The sequence below is a fragment of the Salvia splendens genome, chromosome 10, assembly GCF_004379255.2.
Source record: "Salvia splendens isolate huo1 chromosome 10, SspV2, whole genome shotgun sequence".
In the NCBI taxonomy this organism is placed as follows: Eukaryota; Viridiplantae; Streptophyta; class Magnoliopsida; order Lamiales; family Lamiaceae; genus Salvia; species Salvia splendens.
The window spans coordinates 24,342,761-24,364,254 of record NC_056041.1 but is presented as its reverse complement, the minus strand read 5'-3'; the positions used below and the strand labels follow the sequence as shown (position 1 = coordinate 24,364,254).

Sequence of the window (21,494 nt, the reverse complement as noted above, 5' to 3'; positions counted from 1 at the left end):
GCAAACTCTCTATATCCAATTCCATTGTCTAAGAAAGTAGCGACGAACAGAAGAAAACATAAACAAATAAACAATACAAACATTATCTAACATTTTCATCTACCTAATAAATCAAATAACCACAAATAGGTAGCAAAGCACCGATAGGAGAGAAGGTCACTGAGTAGTCAACCATATATGTCTGAGTGTATCATTTTGCAATCACTCTTGCCTTATACGTATCTATCTGTCTATCGATCCGTATGGTCTTCTTTTGATACTCCCTCCATCTCTAATAATTTAATTTGTCATCATTTGACCATGCACGAGTTTTAAGAAATGTAATGGAAAGTGAGTTGAAAAAGTTTATGGCTGTGGGTCCTACTTTTATATATTAGTTTTATATCAAAATGTGAGTGAGAATGAGTTAGTGGAATATGAAGTTCACACCAAAAATGGTAAAAGTGAAAGGTGGCAAATTTTTAGGGACGAACGAAAATGGAAATAAGTGAAAAAATTTCAGGGACAGAGGGGTAGTAAACACTAATCTACACCTAACTAGTTTTCCTCCATTAGTTAACTTGCACTTCTCCCAGGTGTGGTTTTGAGCTAGCACTTACATCTGAAGCTTGTGCTATCTGAGACATGTGGCTGATTGCATTGTTTGCTCTAGCAAATATTGTGTTCTGACCGATCTTTTTCGGGGAGTATCTCTTCGGAGGGACCCCTCTATTGGATCGTGGAGGTAGGTCATATCTTCCAATATCTTCGTCAAAAGCGGTCACAGACCCATCTCCTTTAGTCACCCCGTTTCTGTTTCACCGTTATTAGTAATAGTAATATCAGTGGAAACAACTTCAGGAGTAGCGTTACTTACATCAGTCAATAGGCGAGGAGACTCTTGATAAACACCCCCGATAAGGGAAAACCACCCCCAAACCCAATTCTACATCGCAAAATACTCACTCTGTCCCAATAAATATGAAACATATTAATATTTTTGTCGCACGAGATTTTATGTAGTGTTGTTTTATTAGGGATATGAGAGAATACTAAATGTCTCATATTTGAATGATTTATATTTCCTACAATCTCTAATAAATGTATCGTACGTGTGAGTTTTAAGAAATTATTTGTTCTTATGAGAGAAAGTGAATGGATAGAATTAGTGGAGGCGTGACTCCTAATTTTTTATATACAAGTTTAACAAGCACCTTTGAGTAGAATTAATTAATAATATATGTGGTTGACTGACTTGGTAAATATAATAAATGGGAAACATTTACTAGTTTAAATACGTTAATAGTATGAAACATTTATTAAGGATATGACACATTTATTAAGGATGAGATGGAATACTAATTTTTTTATGAGTAGTGATAAATTAACTTAAATTATAGTATTATACTAGCAAAATAATATTTATAAAAGATATAAAAAATATTACTAAAATGAAATGTATTAAAGAAATTTAAATGATATGTTTTATTTTTGTAAAGAAACAAATTTTATCTTTAAAATATCATCTACCAATGTGCACTATAATACTTGCGAAATTAAAAGTTAGAAATTAAAAATAAAATATCAGTATATTGTGAAATACATATGGCATAATACAAGAGAAATGCCAAATAATAAAGTATTTTGTCCAAATTTTACTTTGTAGAAAAATGAAAAAATTATTTATCTTCCTATCATTGTGATAGTTTAAATAAAATGAATAAAAAACTCATTTCATTAAAATAATATTAATGATTATTGTATCAAAAAATTTATTTTGAATCTTTTAATAATGGTGGATATTTTCTAGAATAAAATCAATTACATGGAGTATTTTTTAAAACAATATAGTAAATGACTACGGAAAAATTGAATTAATATAATTTTCCTCCTAAAACTGTAAACAAGGCCAAATTAGTCACAGAAGTATGTAATTAGTGATGCTATTAATTCAAGGTTTGATCTTATCCTATTCAAATTGAAGGGAATTTTGATATACAATTTTTGTCTGTTTACCTGTATTCTTTTGTTATTAGGGGGTATGAAACATTTATTTGGGATATGAGAGAATAATAATATTTTAGGCGAGGCATACATTTAATATGGATAAGAGGGAATATTAGTTTTTTTAATGTAAGATAGTTGACAAATATTCTTACATTTACTAGGGATAAGCGGGAATACTAATTTTAGTCTAATCATAGTTAATGAATAAAACAAAATGAAAAATAAAAAAAAATAAATCTTTCGAATATAATTTTAAAATATCTAACTAATAATAATCTTGAATTTTGATAAAAAAAACATATACCAATAATTGAATTTGAATATAAACAGGAACAGAAATTAAAACTAACAATAAAATAGAATAAAAAAAGAAGAATCGAAATCATAAATAAATTGAAAGCGTGAGGAGAGACAAAAATAATAAATAAATTAATAAATTAAGAGAGAACGTGTTATAAAGAAAATGTCAATTGTGCCCTTGAGACTGAAAATGGCACAATGGGATAGAAAATATGAAAAAGTTTCTTTAAACACGATTGATTTTCACACTAAAAATACTATTTTTATAATTTACTCATTTTTTGAAAGGGGTGTTTCTTAGAAGATATTGAAAACATATAAAGTTGACGTAATATTGAAAAATAAGTCTAAAAATTGGAGAATGTGAAATATCCATTTATTGCTTTATATGCAAGTGGAGTATTTTTCCATCATCAAGCTTTCTAAAATTTTCACCGAATCCAGTTTGGGTGCAGCAAAAAGTAAAAAGAGAGAAAGTTGCTTAGCTCATACAAATTTGGTCTCTCACTTAACCCCACCTAAAATATGAATTTATGGATTTGTCTCTTTCCAATTCAATCTTTATAAAAAGCAGTTAGAGCTTTCTCATTATCTCATGCACAAATAACCAAACCTCGCAAACTTCCTCTTTGTCTTCACAAACAAAAACCCACAACCTATAATCCTATATAAATTCCATCCTTTTTCTCCTAAACAACAAAGGGGTCAAAAAAGTTTTCAAATTTAACCCCTTTTTCTGTCTTTGTCTCAAAAGCCATGGGTTCAACCTTAAAAATGGTGGGAATCATGTTTGGTTTGGTGTTATTTTTGGCCATTTCATCTGTTGGAGCCACAGTTTCTTATGATGACAAATCCTTTATCATTAATGGGAAGAGGAAAATTCTCATCTCTGGCTCCATTCACTATCCAAGAAGCACACCTGAGGTACTAATTTTTCATTTTACTAAAAAAGATTATATTTTTTTGACTTGATTGTATTTTCTTGGTGATAGATGTGGCCTGATCTCATTCAAAAGGCTAAAGATGGTGGGTTAGATGTTATACAAACATATGTGTTTTGGAATGGGCATGAGCCTTCTCCTGGGAAGGTAACTCATTCATTTACTCCATAATTTTTCCGTATAGAAAAAAAAAAGATTACATTTTTTGTGGTTGTATTGCTGTGGGCATGAGCCCTTCTCCTGGGAAGGTACATTTACTCCATAATTTTTGCATATACAAAATAAAGATTCAATTTTTATTGGGTTTATTGTTGTGGGCAGTACAATTTTGAAGGGCGTTTCGACCTCGTGAGGTTCATCAAATTGGCGCACCAAGCCGGTCTCTACGTGCACCTCCGCATTGGGCCTTTTGTTTGTGCAGAGTGGAATTTTGGGTGATTTTTATGATGCCAAATCCAAGTAATTTTTATGAGCTACTACATTGTTTCTTGATCACTGAAATGTTTTTGCTGCTCAATTGTGATGCAGGGGATTCCCTGTTTGGCTCAAGTATGTGCCGGGAATCGAGTTCAGAACAGACAATGGGCCTTTCAAGGTCTGCACTCTCATGCAAAACATATTCACATTGTATTTGAAATGAGGATTTTTGTAGCTGATGATTTTGGTATGTACATGTTTAATTGTGATGAAGGCGGCTATGCAAAGTTTTGTTCAAAGGATAGTCGGGTTGATGAAGTCAGAGAGTTTGTTTGAGCCCCAAGGAGGACCGATAATCATGTCTCAGGTACATACGCGCGCACATACATATATGTATGAGTTGGCAATATTGTTGTGACCGGTTTTGAGAGATGAATATTGGCAGATAGAAAATGAATATGGACCAGTGGAGTGGGAAATTGGTGCTCCTGGTAAAGCTTACTCAGCATGGGCTGCAAAAATGGCGGTGGCTCAAAATACCGGTGTCCCGTGGATCATGTGCAAGCAAGAAACTGCCCCTGATCCTATGGTGAGAATTTTTCACTTTTTCTCTAACTTTTTTATATAGTTTGGAATGGTTTTGGTATATATATATATTTCTTTATTGCTTTCGCTTTTGAAACACGGCTTATTTAGGTTAGAACTATCGTTTTCTTGTTATAATAATGCGCGACAAAGGGACAGTTCGGTCCAAAAATCTACTCTTGATTTGACTTATTGATCAGATCAGTCAAGCTATCGTGTGACGTTTGCTTATTTTCTGCAACATTCTTTGTTCTTGTGCGTATTTCCTTATCATGCTTAATCTTTACAGATAGATACTTGTAACGGATTCTACTGCGAAGGCTTTCATCCTAACAAGCCGAACAAGCCAAAAATGTGGACTGAAGCCTGGACTGGCTGGTAAAGAATTAACTTAGCTATCTGCATAAGTAACTCCATTTTGCAGCTATAATATGGAAGGTCTCATTGCTAAGTCTTTTATACGTCGTGTAGGTATACACAATTTGGTGGACCGATTCCTTACAGACCTGCTGAAGACATGGCCTTTGCAGTGGCTAGGTTTGTGCAGAACAATGGCTCCTTCTTCAATTATTACATGGTAAGTTGTCTTCAAAATAGGCAGTTAGGATTTAAAAGAAGTGAAGGATTTGCAGATAACAAAAATGTTTGCCTTCTGTTGCATATTTGCACGGTACCAGTATCATGGAGGGACGAACTTTGGACGAAATGCAGCTGGTCTTTTTGTTGCCACCAGCTATGATTATGATGCTCCACTCGACGAATATGGTAACCTTTAATATCACCTTAAATTTATCTTGTAAGAAGTCATATCAGTACTATAGTCGTGGTAAGTGATCGAGCCATTGTTCGTGAATAGGACTATTGAACGAGCCTAAGTGGGGGCACTTGAGGGACTTGCACAAAGCAATCAAGCAATGTGAACCAGCTCTAGTATCGTCTTATCCCACAGTGACATGGCCCGGGAAAAATCAAGAGGTGAAAATCGATACTATCTTAGCTTTCCAACTAAAGATTGTACTTTTAACATTTAGTATTTACGTCGTGCTCATCATCCAATCCTCAGGTTCATGTCTTCAGATCCAAGAACGGGGCTTGTGCTGCATTTCTCTCCAACTACGACCCTTCATTCTCCACGAAGCTGACATTCCAAAACGTGCAGTATGATTTGCCCCCTTGGTCGATCAGCATTCTTCCCGACTGCAAGACTGTTGTTTACAACACTGCAAGAGTAAGCAAACATGACATCTCTACAATAATGCTATTGGTTTTTTCAATATTTTTACATGTGGCTGCAGATTAGCTCAAAAAGCTCCACACCAAAAATGTTACCCGTGGGTGGTAGTTTAAGTTGGCAATCATACAACGAAGAGACTCCTTCGGCTGATGATAGAGACACGGTTACAAAGTCCGGCTTATGGGAGCAACTAAGTGTTACAAGAGACTCATCTGATTATCTATGGTATCTGACAGAGTAAGTGATCAACTATCGAGTTTCATCTAGAATGTTTCAGGCCAAAAGGGGTTGATGTGATCACTCATTACGATACAAATTTTCAGTGTAAATATAGCATCCGACGAAGGATTCCTGAAGAGTGGCGAGTGGCCTCTTCTCACAGTTATGTCAGCTGGCCATGCCTTGCATGTTTTCATCAACGGAAAGCTAGCAGGTGATTTATAGCGTCTTGTTATGTCGGTATATGTACGCGTCTTCCCCTTTTTTTGTTTATGTATATTGACATGTTCTGCCTCTACATCAGGCACTGTGTACGGAAGTCTGGACCATCCTAAAGTGACATACAGTGGCAAAGTAAATTTAAGAGCCGGAGTTAACAAAATATCACTACTTAGTGTTTCCGTGGGCCTTCCGGTCAGTGGAACCGTACTTTTTTACTCGTATCTCTCCCCAGAACTGTCCAAGCTCTTACATGACTCGTTTTATTTGTTAAATATGTTAGAACGTGGGTTTGCACTACGAGAGATGGAATGAAGGCGTTCTTGGACCGGTCACTTTGAACGGCCTCAATGCGGGCACGAGAGACTTGACAAAGCAGAAATGGTCCTACAAGGTTAGATGATATTGAATTCCTTCCACCTAATTAAAATTTTGGGATTAAGAAGGCCATAGACTCATGTTTGTGTTATTATTGTACATGAATAGACTGGCTTGAGAGGCGAATCGCTGAGCCTTGGGACAGTGACAGGGAGTTCATCGGTTGAATGGGTGCAAGGATCGCTTCTTGCTCAGAAGCAGCCCCTAACGTGGTATAAGGTAGCCGGTCTGATCAAGCGAGACCTGATGAGTTTTGATGACATTAGAGTTTAAATCTATTTCATTTGTTTGCAGAGTACATTTGAGGCACCGGGCGGGGAGGAACCATTGGGCGTGGACATGATGAGCATGGGCAAAGGCGAGGTGTGGATAAACGGGCAAAGCATAGGCAGGCACTGGCCGGCATACACAGCAAAAGGTAGCTGTGGGAACTGCAACTACGCAGGCACATTCAATGAGAAGAAATGCCAAAGAAACTGCAATCAGCCGTCACAGAGATGGTAAGGCGCGAATCCACGACCACTATTACATTACACAACATGATTTTATCGCAAGCAACATAACAAGTGGTGTGAATTGTAGGTACCATGTTCCGCGGTCATGGCTGAAACCGAGTGGGAATTTGATGGTCGTGTTTGAGGAATGGGGCGGTGACCCAACGAAGATCTCCTTAGTGAAGAGAACAACATAGATAAGGTGCCTGTAGAAAATAAGATGTGATTGAATCAAAAAAACAAGAATGGTGAATTATAGAGCTAATTACAGATGATGTAGTTCTGTTCTCATACATACATACATACATATCTGAATGTAATGAAGCTAGTTAGTTATGTTCATTACTATAGAAAAAAAAAGGAGGTGGTTTATTATATATTCAATGCAACAATCAAGATACATCCTGGTTGCTTTGGAATATCATATTTCATCCAATAGCATAATCACTCTTTGCAACATTGTCCAGTAAAATTTAACATTGAAAGAAAGAATTGGGAATTCTGGCAAAACTTGTGCTACAAAATCATTGGATCCAAATGCCATGACATAATTCAGTATTTTTGAGCCTAAATTAAAGCAAAACATATCAGTCTGCCAGTTTTATTGTTCACCAGTTCAGAGGAATTTAAATGGATTCAGAGAGAGAATATTTCGCCCCTAAAAACACAAGGGATATTGGCACTAATATCATACTACTAATTTATAAAATTTGTTTTTTTCCAGAAACTTTCAACAAGGCAATAATATCACGAACATTTTCCGTGGTTTTTATTTCCCACCGCGATGGATTCCGGCTACATTAAATGACATGGATAACAAGTTAACAACCACAGATAAAATTGGTGATATTATTTTGCCAATAAAAACAATTTTTTTGGATGTTTTAAGATATTTGGGCCAATATCCCAAATTATAAATTATAAATATTTGGGGCCAATATTTTACCATATGTTATATAATATCTCAACGAGAGCAATTGTTTCATTTTTGTATAATGCGACAGTTTTTGTTAAGTATCGGCTTTCTAAATGCTTACCCATCTACTAAATGATCAGTTATTACATACGTTATGTATGGAAACTCATTGATCTACAAATCGTCCAACTCATGTCATGTTTCCTTGACAAAATTGTTTACCTCCACATTTTTTAATAAACTCTCCGTCCCACAAGAATATGCCTTTTTCTAACTTTGAAAACCCTCGTCTCTCTAATGAGCTGTGACTCATTCTCCACTAACAATACTATATTTAATTCTTCTCTCTAACTCTCTCTTACTTTACTAATTTTGCATTAAAACTCGTGTCAAACCCAAAGTGTATATTCTTTAGAGACGGAGGGAGTATTATTTATTAATATGGGATGGAAGACTTTATGTGTTGAGAGAGACAATGATTGAAGGCTCTAAAATCAATATTATGATTTAAGTACGGGTATATATAGTCTTGAAAAGGGTTTAGACATGGTAAAAAGCGTCCTCCAAATAATGCATCAATTTCTTTTATTCTTTTAATTTCCGTCTAATTTTCTTCGGATTTTGACTGCCATGCGCAATGTTTGTAGAATATTCATAATTTTTTCTACAAAATTTCGATTAAGGCGTGCAATATACCAACGCGAAACTCTTTCAAAGACGAAGAGAATGATATTCATTAAGGACTTATTGGACTTCAAAATTGCCAGAAAAATTGGCTCAAACTAAGGCTACTACACCGGACTTCAATTTTGACATTTTGTACTTTTTAAATCTTTTTCTTTAATTTCTCAACAAAATTTCAAAATACCAAAAATCTAGAATATATTCAATAATGGATATAATATGCATGATTTACATTAAATAAAACGAGCCAAATCTAGGCAAATCTGTGTTTATCAGAAGTTTACTGAGTCAGGCAAACCATGGCTCCTCTCTCATCTTGCTCATCCCCTTTGTTTCTTCCTCTGGATCAGTTTGAGCCAAGACATCTGTTCAAGTAACCAGTTTGGAATGAATCTCAGTGTATGTAGAAATCATGGAATAAATATGCCCGGTCAATAGATTTTGACCAAATAATAAATGTGATGAGACATCTAATTTTGTGAAATTAAATGATATAGCGTCGATCTACATTTTACGTAGATAAATGTAGTATATTCACTTTCTCAAATCCGATTTCCGGTGAGTGAGAAATAGTGGATTAAAGTTGTGCATAATTAGCTTTTTAATTAAAGCTTGGAGTTTGAGCTTAGAGCATCTCCAATGCCGGCGTCAAAATCGCGACGCCGATTTTTCACCGACGCCGGTTCTGACGCCGAACCATTGGAACCGGCGTCGGCGAAATCGGCGTCAAAATCGGCGTGGCCATGCCGATTCGCGCGATGACGCTGGTTCCGACGCCGATCCTCAGGGCGCCATTGTGGGTCCCGGATCGGCGTCAAACCGGCGTCAGATTTTATTTTTTATTTTTTTTTCTTTTGAAAACACTATATATACGCGCTTTGAACGTCATTTTCATTCGCACCACTTGTTTTAACGAGTACTCTCTCTCTACCTTACTTTCTGTACAAGATCAATTTAAGAAATGAGTAATACCGGTGGTAGTGGTGGGGATGCGGATGAGTACGAGCGTATGCTGAACGAAGAACTAGATGCCTATACGAGCCGTGAGGTTGATCAATGGATGCAGAGTTATATGCAGCCGGCGGCACCTCGCCCACGACCAGTTGTCCACGGTCGACAAGTGGTTGATTGTGATCATGAAGCTGCACATCAGCGCCTGTTCACAGATTACTTCGCAGAGGAGCCGCGTTTTAACGCCAACCATTTCAGGCGTCGTTTTAGGATGAGGCGGGACTTGTTTATGCGTATTGTTAACGCTTTGGAGCAGCGATATCTGTATTTCCGCTTCAGGCACGATGCGGCTGGCAGACCCGGCCACACCCCTATTCAAAAGTGCACTGCGGCAATCAGGCAGTTGGTCTACGGCACCGCGGCAGACATGTGGGACGAATACCTCCACATCGGTGAGACGACTGCCATCGAATGTATGAAGTATTTCTGTCAGGGCGTGATCGAAGTATTCGGTGATCAGTATCTCCGAAAGCCTACCCCCGAAGATTGTCGGAATCTGTTGCGGATGCACGGGGATCAGCATAGGTTCCCGGGAATGTTAGGCAGCATAGATTGTATGCATTGGGAGTGGAAGAACTGTCCCGCTGCCTGGAAGGGGTTTTACACGACCGGCTACAAGGGAAAAAATCCCACGATGATCCTCGAGGCCGTAGCTGATTACCGGTTGTGGATTTGGCATGCGTATTTTGGGATAGTCGGTTCGAACAACGACCTAAACGTCCTCAACTCGTCGCCCCTTTTCAACGAGCAGTGCCAGGGCGTCGGTCCGGCCATCAGTTTTGTCGCCAACGGCAACCAGCATGATATGGGCTACTACTTGGCGGATGGGATATACCCTAGGTGGCCCGTCTTTGTGAAGACGATCCGGTGCGCATCAGATGCGAAGAAGGCCTACTTTGCGATGCGGCAGGAGTCGGCACGAAAGGACGTGGAGCGCGCATTTGGTGTGCTTCAGGCTCGATGGGCTGCAGTTAAGGGACCAACGCGTTTGTGGAATGTCGACTGCATTGCTGATATACTGTACGCCTGTATTATCATGCACAACATGATTGTCGAAGATGAAGGTGTACAACTGACTGATTGGGCCAACGACGATAATGAGGCCGGTCCAAGCCACGGCGTCGCCACCGCCAACGTACGAGGTGGGGTACCTCACGATGAAGAAGCCCTCCTCCAAGCACATGCCGACATGCGTCAGACGGAGGCTCATATTCGACTCCAAAAGGATTTAGTTGAATAGTTGTGGGCGCGGAGGATTGCAAGGCGTTAGTTTTTATGTAAATTTATGTAATTTTTTTAAATGTATTTTTTTTAAATTATTGTACTTTTTGAAATTTTAATAGTATTATTCAATTTAAATGTATTTGTCTCGTAAATTAAATTTCGTATGTTGATACGATTGTAAATTAAATTATATAATTGTTATTAGTGATGTGGATATGTAGTGTGAAGGCTATGTGAGGGCTATTTGATGTCCAGTTGATGTGGCAAGCTGATGTGGTAGGAGAATTGTAGTGCTGATGATGTGGCAGTGTGAAGGCTATGTGAGGGCTATTTGACGTCCAGTCTTACTGGAGATGCTCTTAGGAAATAATTAACTAGTGTTAATTATCCCACATTGGAGAAGTGACACATCTTTTAATGTGTTTAAATTAAGTAACTTTATGTTACTTAATAATTATAGTGGACCAAGATGGGTGAAAGAGCCTACACGCGCGCGCACGCGCGCGCCGCCGCCCGCCCGAGCCCGTGCTCGCGGTCGCGGGCCCCGGGCCCGATCTCGATCTTGGAAAATGCGATGTGAATTAGAAAATGTGCAAAGAGTATAAAGTGTTCTTGTTTCATTAGTACGAGGCATTTTGGGAAGAATTACCAGAACAAAATTGTAAGAACTTTGACCAAAGTGAATAATATGACCAAAGTGAATAATATAATACTAGTACGAAGTTCATATATGTATAATCATTAAATGACGCACCACATTCATTGCCTTTCCTTAAAATTACCACGACCACACACAATTGTTAATAAGAATGTTGCACGATAACGTAATTGAGCTTTATTATTAATATTATAAAGATTTGGTGATGTAATCCGGAATTAAAGATACAAAATAAGAATGAGACAACATGGGATTGCATCTTGTTCAGGCAAGTGATGGGAAGCAGCATTCCTTGGCAAAGGGCACAACCGCAGCAGCAAGCTGGTCCAGCCGAGATTCATAAGTATGGTCAGCGCCGTCGACCAACTTCAGCTGGTGGTTCGGTGCTACCTTCCCGATCTCATATGCTTCGTCCAACGCCACATCGTTGTCCGCCGTGCCATGAACCGTCAGCACCCTGTGCATTCCATACATTTTCCACAACTTTACCCATTTCTACTTATATACACTACATGCTTAATTAAAGCTATCCATATATTTAATCTGTACCATGTTAATTGAGTCATTTTTCTATTTAAGAAAGTTGTAATATAATTGAGTAATCTGTTTTTAGAAAAAAGTAACAATTTCTCTTATTTTATCAACATTTTATCTCTCTTACTTTATTCATCATCTACTTAACACACTATTTTTAATCTCCGTGCAGAAAAGAAATGTCTCCGTTGACAAGGAAAGGCAGGAGTACTACTTACTTGCATTTGGGGTCCATCGTAAGCCATTCTTCATCAAAGCTACTATTCAGCTGCTTAACATCTTTCACTTCTTCCTCCGAGGTTGCTGTTGAAATTAGAATCATCACTCATTAATTAGCATAACTCAAATTTGAGATTCCATGTAGAATTTATTTTAATTTAAGATACCATTTCTATTTTTAAGGTTGATGTGCCACGGATCATAACGGCCCGAGACATTCATCACAGCACCTACATTGTGATATTTAGATGCATATTCAAGGACAATATTGGCACCTGAAATATCCACAAAAAAAAAAGGATTAATGCCCAAATCAATTCTATCTCAAACTTTTAAATTTATTTAAAATCTTCAAATATTTGGTTAATAAAGATCAATCTTGACTCAATAATAAATTATTTAGCACTAATTAAGGGTGTGGCCCAAATGAATTAGTATTTGATAGTACTATATTTTTATGCTGTAGTATTAATTTGAAAGTCATGTAATTTGTTTCTAAAGGTTAATTTAATTATATTAGTGAAAATGTACCTTTACTATGGCCAAGAACTGCAGCAACCGGACGGTTTACTGTAGAGAAGTATTCAACCACAGCTCTCAAGTCTTCAATTTCACTATCGTAGTTACCACTATAATAAGAGTCTTCAGTGTACCTACACATCATTTATGGAACCCAATAATTCTAATTTATATTTCCCAATTTTCAACATTGAAAGAATTATTGTGCAGTCAGAAAGAATAAGTAACTCAGTTATAGAAAAATCAAAGCGAAATGCAGTGACTCCTTCAGCTTCCAAAGCCCCAGCAAGCTTGACCATTGCAAAGTGCTCCTGCAAATCATAAAAAACAATCTCAATTTAATCAATAAAAATATAAAATTAATTTTCGTTATAAGAAATGATTAAGAATTCGCTATCCTAAAATCAATTGGTGATAGGAAGATGGGCTCATGAGACTTATACAATGATTTCAGTTCTGTTTGTAAACTGATGTGGAATAGTTGTATCGTATTTTTTTTATTTTCAAATGCCAAGATGGGTCAAGATTTGGATCCAAAATCATATTTGAGTGACATAATTGTAACTGAGATAGGATTTTGGATCCGAATCTCGACCCATGAGGAATTTCGAGACAATCGATATAAAAGAAGAGATCGTATCACTAACCTTGTTAGATCGAAAAGCGTGGCATAAGACAACGATGTTGGTTGATCCAGTGTCATGTAACAAACCATCAAGTTTTTGGCCATGCTTGTTTACTACTGTTATTTGCTTCTGCATTGTTGCTGGAGATTTGATTTCAATACTTTCCATGATACTAAAATTGGACTACCTTGGTTTTTGAGATGGTGCAGCTTCTTTCCAAGTTGAAGAGGTGTTGAAATGCTAAAATTTGGTGTTTAATAATGAAAGGAATTTTCAATTTAAAGCCAAAAATTGTTAATAGTGTGTGTCTGGTAAGAATTTAGTGGTCTGCACACATTGTCATGTGGTATATTCAACCAATCACAATTATAGAAAAAAAAAAAAGAAAAAAGGAAAGAGGTGGTTTATGCAATTATCATTGTTGGGCACGCTATAAAGCATTATACTCCTTCCGATTGTGGATATGGGTCTCATTACTTTTCGGCACAGATTTTATATTAGAAAAGTGGGTGAAAAAAAGTTAGTGATATATGAGTCTCACTTGTATATATTAGTTTTACATGAAGTGTGATTAAAATGAGTTAATAAAATGTGAGGTTCATTACCATTTATAGTAAAATTGAACTGAGACTCCTACTTGTGGACGAACTAAAATTGAAAGATAGAATCCTGTAAACCCGTATTTTTATTCTAAAGAAAAAGGTAATTTAATTATGTTCCTAATTTGCAATGAGCATTAAATAATTTATTTTGAGGAGGATTTTGAAATTTAGAGGAATGTAATCCTACACCTCCCGAATATATACAACCGTGGTGGATCCATATTACATAAATTTTCCTATAGTCACTTATGTAATACTCTCTTTATCTCATGTTATTCGCATTTTTCTATTTCGGCTCATTCCAAATTACTTACACTATTTATATTTTAAGTAAGATTAGGGTATTTAATTGATATATTAGAGTTAGTTAAGTATTTTATTATTAAGTGGCCTTTCATTATACTTAAAATACTAATTTAATTATACTAAAAAATCAATCCCAAATTAGCAACCTAAAATGAAAAATGCAAATAATATGAGACGGATGAAGTATTCATAAATGTGTTCGCACACTATAGATAAAACTAAAATAAATTTTTGCTTGGAATGTCAACACAAAATGATGAACTACATTTATAGCTTTTTCAACTGCTTCAGCATAATCCAAAATTTTGAACCGAGCTACATGTTCTGTAATATTGATTAATATATAGCAAAGTTGTAACTGAAATATTCACATACCATTCACACTTAGAAAAGATGAATGCTAATGTGCAATTCTGATTTATCTATATCAAAGTTGTTACTGAAATAATCACATACAATTTTGATTTTTCCTATGCCAAAATTGTAACTAAAATAATCTCTTATCATGAACACTTGAAAATATAAACATCTTGTGCAAATTTAAATTTATCTATGCCAAATTTGTAACTAAAATAATATTTTATCATCCACACTTAAAGGGAAATATCATTATGCAATTTTAATTTTATCTATGTCAAAGTTGTAAATGAAATAGTCTCATATCATTCATACTTAAAAAGAACATCATTGTGCAAAAGTTGTAACTGAAATAGTCTCGTGCTCACACTTGAAAATAGCAATGTTATAGTGCAATTTCGATTCACCTTAAGCCAAAGTTGTAAAAACAAATTTCACATCATTCATACCTTGAAAGGAGTGACGTCATTATCCAATTTTGATTTGTATGTATCAAAGTTGTAACTGAAAGTCTTAAATTATTTTTTAGGTTCAAGCCGTGCCGACGTCGATGAGGATACTACAAATTTAAATAATTTTATGTTAACACGATGACATTGACAAAAAAAACCGAGCAACGCCATTCTGCAATTTTGTATCTATGTAAAAGTTGTAACAAAAATAATCTTATATCACTCACACTTGAAAAGAGCAACTTCATTGTGATTTGTGTCTCTTTTATTTATCTATCCAAAATTGTAAGTGAAATCAGCTCATGTCATTCACACTTGAACTTGTACAAAATAAATCGTTATTTGAGAGAAGGATAATATTAATATTTCAAATATTTCGGCCACAAATATACTTGACTTGAATTATATACATTAAATTATTGTATTACAAAAGTGAGAGTGTAACACAAAAAATGTCAAATACCAAGCAACGCAGAAGCTCACAAATTACCGAGCACCTTTTCATATTAGCGAGGACTTAACGAGAGAAAATAATTTAATCAGATTTTATGTATTGTTGTTTTGTAAATTAAATAAGAGAGTAAACTAACAAAGATATAAAATTAGAGATAGTGCTTTTAGGAAATGTTTAGTTTTTAATGAAACAATCCAAAAAGGATAATGCAACCGAGGGAGTAATTATCGAGTAGTACTTTCCAAGCGCTAGATCAAATACTCAGTTTTTTTTTTGCACAAAATAATTAAATACGAGAATTATTGCTACAGATTACCAAGCACCAAGATGATCGGAAATATATTTATTTTTCACAAAATTATTAATATAAATTTACCGAGCATCTATGTCCTCTATAATTTTTTTTAATCTTAAAATAAATTACCGAGAATCAATATTGTCTATAAGAATCATTAGTATTATTCTTTAATAAAATAATTATTAAATTAAAGTCAGAATTTAATTAATGATATATATTTATTCTTTATGCCGAGCACGTTCTTCTCGGAATTATGGATTCATATCAAAATGGCGCTTTTGTTTTCGTCAAAAAAAAACTTCTGCTTCAAAAAATATGAATAAATTATGGCGGCAATACTATCACAATTTTTTTTATCACAACATACAAATACTATTGTCCCAATATTTTGGCGCCTTGCTATTGTAGCTACATGAAATTTAACTAAAGAAAATGAAGAAAAAATCTAAAAGTAGCCCTTAGCCAATATAATGCATGGTTAAAGAGTAGGGCTGACAATTTTCAACACGACACGATAATCTGACACGAATCCGCACGAAATTATTGGGTTGGGGTCAAGTCTTATTGGATCCGTGTCCTTATCGGGTTGACCCATTAAGAACCGATAATTTCGGGTTGGGTTCGGGTCGAATGCGGGTCGGATACGGGTAACCCATTAAGAAATAATAATATTATTATTTAAAAAAATATATATTAATTTAATTTTTTAATTTCGTACAAATTAGGTTTAAATAGTATAAAACGAATTTTAATTGTGTAAATTATGTTAAAATTAAGGTTTAATCGTGTAATATTAGGTTTTAATCGTGTAATATCGGGTTCGGGTTGTTATCGTGTCGTGTCAACCCATATTATATCGTGTCGATAACGGGTTCGTGTCGGGTGCGGGTCGTGTTCGGATTTGAAGGTAGCAGGTCGGGTTCGTGTTCGGATTTACAGTTTCCTTAACAGGTCGGGTTCAGGTTAGGCCTTATTGGGTTGGGTCATTATCAGGTTGACCCGATAACGACCCAATCCGCACGATTTGCCAGCCCTATTAAAGAGGTTAACTGGCCGTGTGTGTGAGTTAGCTAAACTGTAAAAAGGTTAATGCCTGATGCAAAGACGGCAAACAAACCGAAACATCGATCATTGGTAAAGACAAGGAAACACCTTTCACTTGTAGAAGTGCTTCAAAACTTTCAATTCTATGCACGGAAAGGTTTCGACTTTCAAGGCACTATCCCGTTAACAAGGAAGTACCGTATCTAACCCGAATCTGAACAACCCTTTTTCTAAAGCCCTTCGAAAATACGAAACAAGACTAAGCACGCCTTTTGCTTAAACGCAGGATTGAGAGTAGGTGCAAGGTTTTGGGTGTATTTGAGAAGTTAAATGGTTCTTCCTCACTCTTTCAAACTACCCACGGTTAAATATACAGGCAATTTACTAGTGTACAAAATGCAGATGAGATTGACACTAGAAGCATATTATTAAGAAAAAAATCAAATAAAATTGCGCAACATGCCTCTTTCAAATCACAAATTTTTTACTAACTCCACAATCTGAATCTGATATAATAATAGGAATACACTATCAGACTAAATGCTTCTGGAGAAATCAATTGATGCACGAGTAGGCAAGACTGGCCCTACACGCCTACGCTACAACGACAGCTGCAGCAAGAGATTCTTCATCTGTTATGTCTGATTCAGCAAGAGCTTCTTCATTATGAGATTTGTCTTCGTGATCGGGTTCCATATGGAGAAGCTTATCTCTTAGCTTCTTCTCAAGTTCTTCTCTTACACTCGCATTTTCAGAAAGATGTCGCTTGAGTGCGTCCTGACCGTGGAAGTTTTGGTCATTCATTTTCAAGAACGAGCCTGATTTTGTGATGAACTTGTGTTTGCATCCTAAGTTTATAAGCTCGGACTCTCGGCTAATACCTTTCCCAAACTCGAGCTCGAACTCTGCCGTTCTAAATGGAGGTGCATGCTTGTTTTTCACAATCTTTATAGCAACTTGGTTTCCTGTAACCTGCAGGAGAAACAAATTAGCTTAAATACAGTCAAACAAGGTATTGGTACAGAATTACTTAATAATGTCTAAAAAATACGCACATTTATGTTATTAGAGTAAAAATAACTAGATAATTCAAAATGCATTATTCTCAACTTTTCTTGAATAAACACTACTAGTAAAGAGTAACTCAAGACTACCGAGAAAAATACGTTACAGATGATATCAGGTAAGAGAGTAATCACCATACGAAGTAACAATGCCATTATCATCAAATTTAACTCGAAATATCAGAGTCCACATTACTAGTATTCTAGGACGTTTGAGTCACTTGAATGGGTGGTTAGCATGTGTGCGAGAAAGTAACACTAAAAAATGGCAAAAATACATAACAAAACACAATAACTTTATGTCTTTTATATTAGCAAGGTCACACAAAACAAATTACCAATCAAACTACGAAGTCGGTATCAAAATAAAAAGGATCTGAGCTTCAGCCTTCAGGTATCCAAGAAATGAGCAACATAAGTACCTCTTCTCCTTGCTTGACCATTCCCGTTCTCCTGATGTTTAGACGTACCGAAGCATAAAATTTCAAGGCATTCCCACCACAAGTGACTTCAGTGGGTCCACCAAATCCAAAAGTGGATAGCTTTGCCCGGACCTATAACCAAACATAGTTCGTCACAGCACTAAACAACAAAATGAAATTTACTTTTACGGTTCTACCAGCCTGACACAAGTTTTACACTACCAAATTACTTTCACTTGATCGACCAGTTCCACATATTTTATGATTTATCTCCATGTCTTAAAAGGGTCAAGTCTTGCACAATGACTCCAGTATGCACAAAAAAAAGGTATAAGTAGACACGACATGTTCTAATCACTATTCATTTATGTGGATGCTTACACATTCTGAGGACTCTTAGAACATATCTTAAGGCCTAGAGTCTAGACTAAGAAGAGGGGGAGAGATTATAAATATTAAAAAAACAAATTAAAAGTTTTGGGGACATGCCTGATTTGTAAATAGTAATATGGTCTGCGAGAGGGATAAAGAGTGGCATATTTTCCGTAGTGCCTGGCTCATAAGTCTAGCTTGCATAGCCATGTGAGCATCTCCCATTTCACCATCTAGTTCACCTTTCGGAACCAGAGCAGCTACCTACAAGATGATACCACATAACAGGTAAGAATAGACTGTCAGTTAGCTCCAACCCACAACTCTTTTTTGGGAAACTGTAGCAATCTTACTGACACTATCCACAACAACGACATCAATTGAACCACTCCGGATAAGGGTGTCCACCAGACTGAGTGCTTGCTCACCACAATCTGGTTGTGATATTAGCAAATTTTGGGTATTTACTCCAATGGACTCAGCCAAAGAGGGATTAAGTGCGTGCTCAGCATCAATAAAGGCACAATAACCTGTGGAAGGAAAAAATGGAAGCCAAGTGTCAAAGTCTGCAACTAAGACAAAGGTTGATGAAGGTCCAACTAATTAGAACCTATTCCATATAAATTAATAGAACTTGAAATCTTTTGCAAGAATACTATATACAAATGTATTAGTTTCCCATTGGCCAACTTAGTAGCACAATCAATTAAATGCAACCAAGTAAAAACTAAATTTTATTCAGAAAATATGTTCACATGTTACTCATTAAATTGTGTTTTTCACAGCATCAATAACACAAGAGTAATAGAATAAATAAAAAGGAATGGTGGGGAGACATCTTATGTCTGCAAATGTCATACAATAGTGAGGAGACTTAGGGTCCGTGTACCAAAAGTGGAAAAAAAGCAATGGGTCTTTAAATCATGCATGTCCCAAAATGGTAAAATTGGTCTTCAAATCATGGATGGAGAAAGTAATAATTATGAACTTATTCGCTTGGATATGATATTAAACGATATTTTATCAATAATTTGATCCTCATATGAAAATCTAACAACTTCAGCAGGTACAAGCTGTAGGAGTGGGAAATTGGGAATATTGACAAACCTCCCTGTTTTTGTGCCTCTGCAATCAAGTGTAATGCAAGGGTTGTTTTTCCAGAAGCCTCTGGACCATATATCTCCACTACACGCCCCTAATAAAACTCAAAGATATAATATTAGATTGAACATAATGAAAATGAATTCGTATTTTAGGTGTATGATAAAATAAGCATGCCCAAAAATATGCAGCACGCTTCTCCATTACATACCTTCGGGAGTCCTCCTATTCCCAATGCAACATCCAAAGAAAAGGATCCTGTGGAAACCACAGGGTGGTGTGTATGTGAGTCATCCCTGCCAAGCCACATTATGGATCCATCTCCAAATGATTTTGTGATCTGATCTAATGCTAGCTTTAGAGCCAAGTCTTTCTTGGACAAATTCTCTTCTCCAGAGTCACTTGCATCACTCTTTGTTTTCCTTTTACCTTCAGGCATACAAAATCATATGGCATTGAGTTACTAACATAGCTTGCAAAGAGCAACAGAACAATTGCAACTTAACACTATAATATCCTTGAAAAGTGGCAATGCATAGAAAAGAAAAATCTAGTACATTCGAAATTTCGATTATCTTATCAGATCAAGATATAAAATACTAATGACTTCAATCAAAAATAACAATATCAAGTCATAAACAGTCGTGGAACAATAGCCTCAAACAACTATATTTCGAAAAGTAGGGAGGTTGGGAGCTCATATTGAAGCATCTTCAAAATTATAATTGTTGTCATAAAAATTTATTATATCAGTATTTTAACCCTACATGAGCTGCTCCAATAAAATTGCAGTAGTTATTAGATAATCATCTTCTCATAAAATGCACACAAGCTACTGGCGCAGTATTGAAAATGCAACTGCAATCATTCGAAAGTAGGGCATCGAAACAGATTGAGAAACTTTCACCTCCTTTGGTGGAAAATTGACGCAGCTGAATAAACCCGGATTCCTGCAAACCATGAAAACAAGGTTAAAAATGATATTTGGCGCCATTCTAGCTTCATCTCTCCGAACAAAGCAAGGGCAAAATGTTGGAGGAAAGAAGGAAAAAAAACCTGCAATTGCGGATAAATGTAGCGTCGGAGAGAGGAAGCACTTCGCAGAAGCCTCGCCATTGTAAAGATTAGGTGAGTGGCCACACACTTCTTTAACAGAGAGAATCAATTTGTAGGGTTTCTGGATTTTCCCTCCTTTTTCAACTTCTTGCCTTTTGTTTGTTTCAGACACAAAACAAAACTGAAAATTAACTTCAAAAGATATCTTTTGTTAGGGTTAGGCCAATACCATAACCGCTCATTTCTATAAATTCAAATACAGGTTCATTTCACAATAGTATTAAAAAACCTTACATAAATTTACTAAAATATTATTGGAATCATGGTCAGTCAATGCAGTTTGACCAAATCGTACGAGTGACGAAAGTTTCAATTTTGTGAAATTAAGGGGTATTGAATCGATCTATGTTCAAGTTCAATTTTCAGTTAGTGAAAATGGTGGATTAAAGCTTGTGACTTGAATATGGAATTATGAGACTAAATAATGTGTTAATGAATTTGTTGAAGTTTGTGGCTGATCTTGAGCAACCGAGAACTCATGGTAGATATAGTAGATTGGCAGTAGCCGATCAAGATGAAGAAAAGAAGAAGGCTAGCTAAGAAACCAGCCGTCGGAGATGTTTTACTTTCTGTTGTAACTGATTGAATTAATCATATTCACTTAGTATAAATAGTAGTTAGCTCTTTGTATTAGTTAGCTCATTAAGTTTTCTACTCCTCTCGAATAAAATTCCTCCACTTTCCAAACACTTGGTGTTCATACTTCTTCTACAAACCCTTTGAAACAGCAAGCTTCGATTGC

General features: G+C 36.0%; 3 protein-coding genes across 3 annotated transcripts; 1 reads left to right on the top strand and 2 right to left on the bottom strand.

Moving 5' to 3' along the window:
- The first annotated feature begins 2,870 nt into the window (after window positions 1-2,870).
- Window positions 2,871-7,192, top strand: LOC121751664 (beta-galactosidase-like). The gene is made up of 18 exons (XM_042146463.1): window positions 2,871-3,210; window positions 3,279-3,374; window positions 3,549-3,661; window positions 3,756-3,822; window positions 3,919-4,011; window positions 4,090-4,233; window positions 4,519-4,607; window positions 4,701-4,806; window positions 4,907-4,994; window positions 5,086-5,204; window positions 5,293-5,457; window positions 5,525-5,700; window positions 5,787-5,896; window positions 5,987-6,096; window positions 6,185-6,295; window positions 6,388-6,498; window positions 6,574-6,779; window positions 6,862-7,192. The coding sequence occupies exons 1-18, from the start codon at window positions 3,043-3,045 to the stop codon at window positions 6,968-6,970; spliced, it is 2,181 nt and encodes a 726-aa protein (XP_042002397.1). The 5' UTR covers window positions 2,871-3,042; the 3' UTR covers window positions 6,971-7,192.
- A 4,239-nt stretch (window positions 7,193-11,431) lies between these two features.
- LOC121751666 lies at window positions 11,432-13,384 on the bottom strand. Its single transcript, XM_042146466.1, has 6 exons — window positions 13,186-13,384; window positions 12,767-12,849; window positions 12,551-12,672; window positions 12,187-12,294; window positions 12,019-12,103; window positions 11,432-11,723 (listed from the first exon to the last, which is right to left on the bottom strand). The coding sequence occupies exons 1-6, from the start codon at window positions 13,330-13,332 to the stop codon at window positions 11,531-11,533; spliced, it is 738 nt and encodes a 245-aa protein (XP_042002400.1). The 5' UTR covers window positions 13,333-13,384; the 3' UTR covers window positions 11,432-11,530.
- A 3,701-nt stretch (window positions 13,385-17,085) lies between these two features.
- LOC121751665 (DNA repair protein recA homolog 3, mitochondrial-like) lies at window positions 17,086-20,954 on the bottom strand. Its single transcript, XM_042146464.1, has 8 exons — window positions 20,693-20,954; window positions 20,544-20,586; window positions 19,848-20,065; window positions 19,643-19,730; window positions 18,893-19,065; window positions 18,653-18,799; window positions 18,164-18,295; window positions 17,086-17,649 (listed from the first exon to the last, which is right to left on the bottom strand). The coding sequence occupies exons 1-8, from the start codon at window positions 20,750-20,752 to the stop codon at window positions 17,272-17,274; spliced, it is 1,239 nt and encodes a 412-aa protein (XP_042002398.1). The 5' UTR covers window positions 20,753-20,954; the 3' UTR covers window positions 17,086-17,271.
- Window positions 20,955-21,494: the final 540 nt, after the last annotated feature.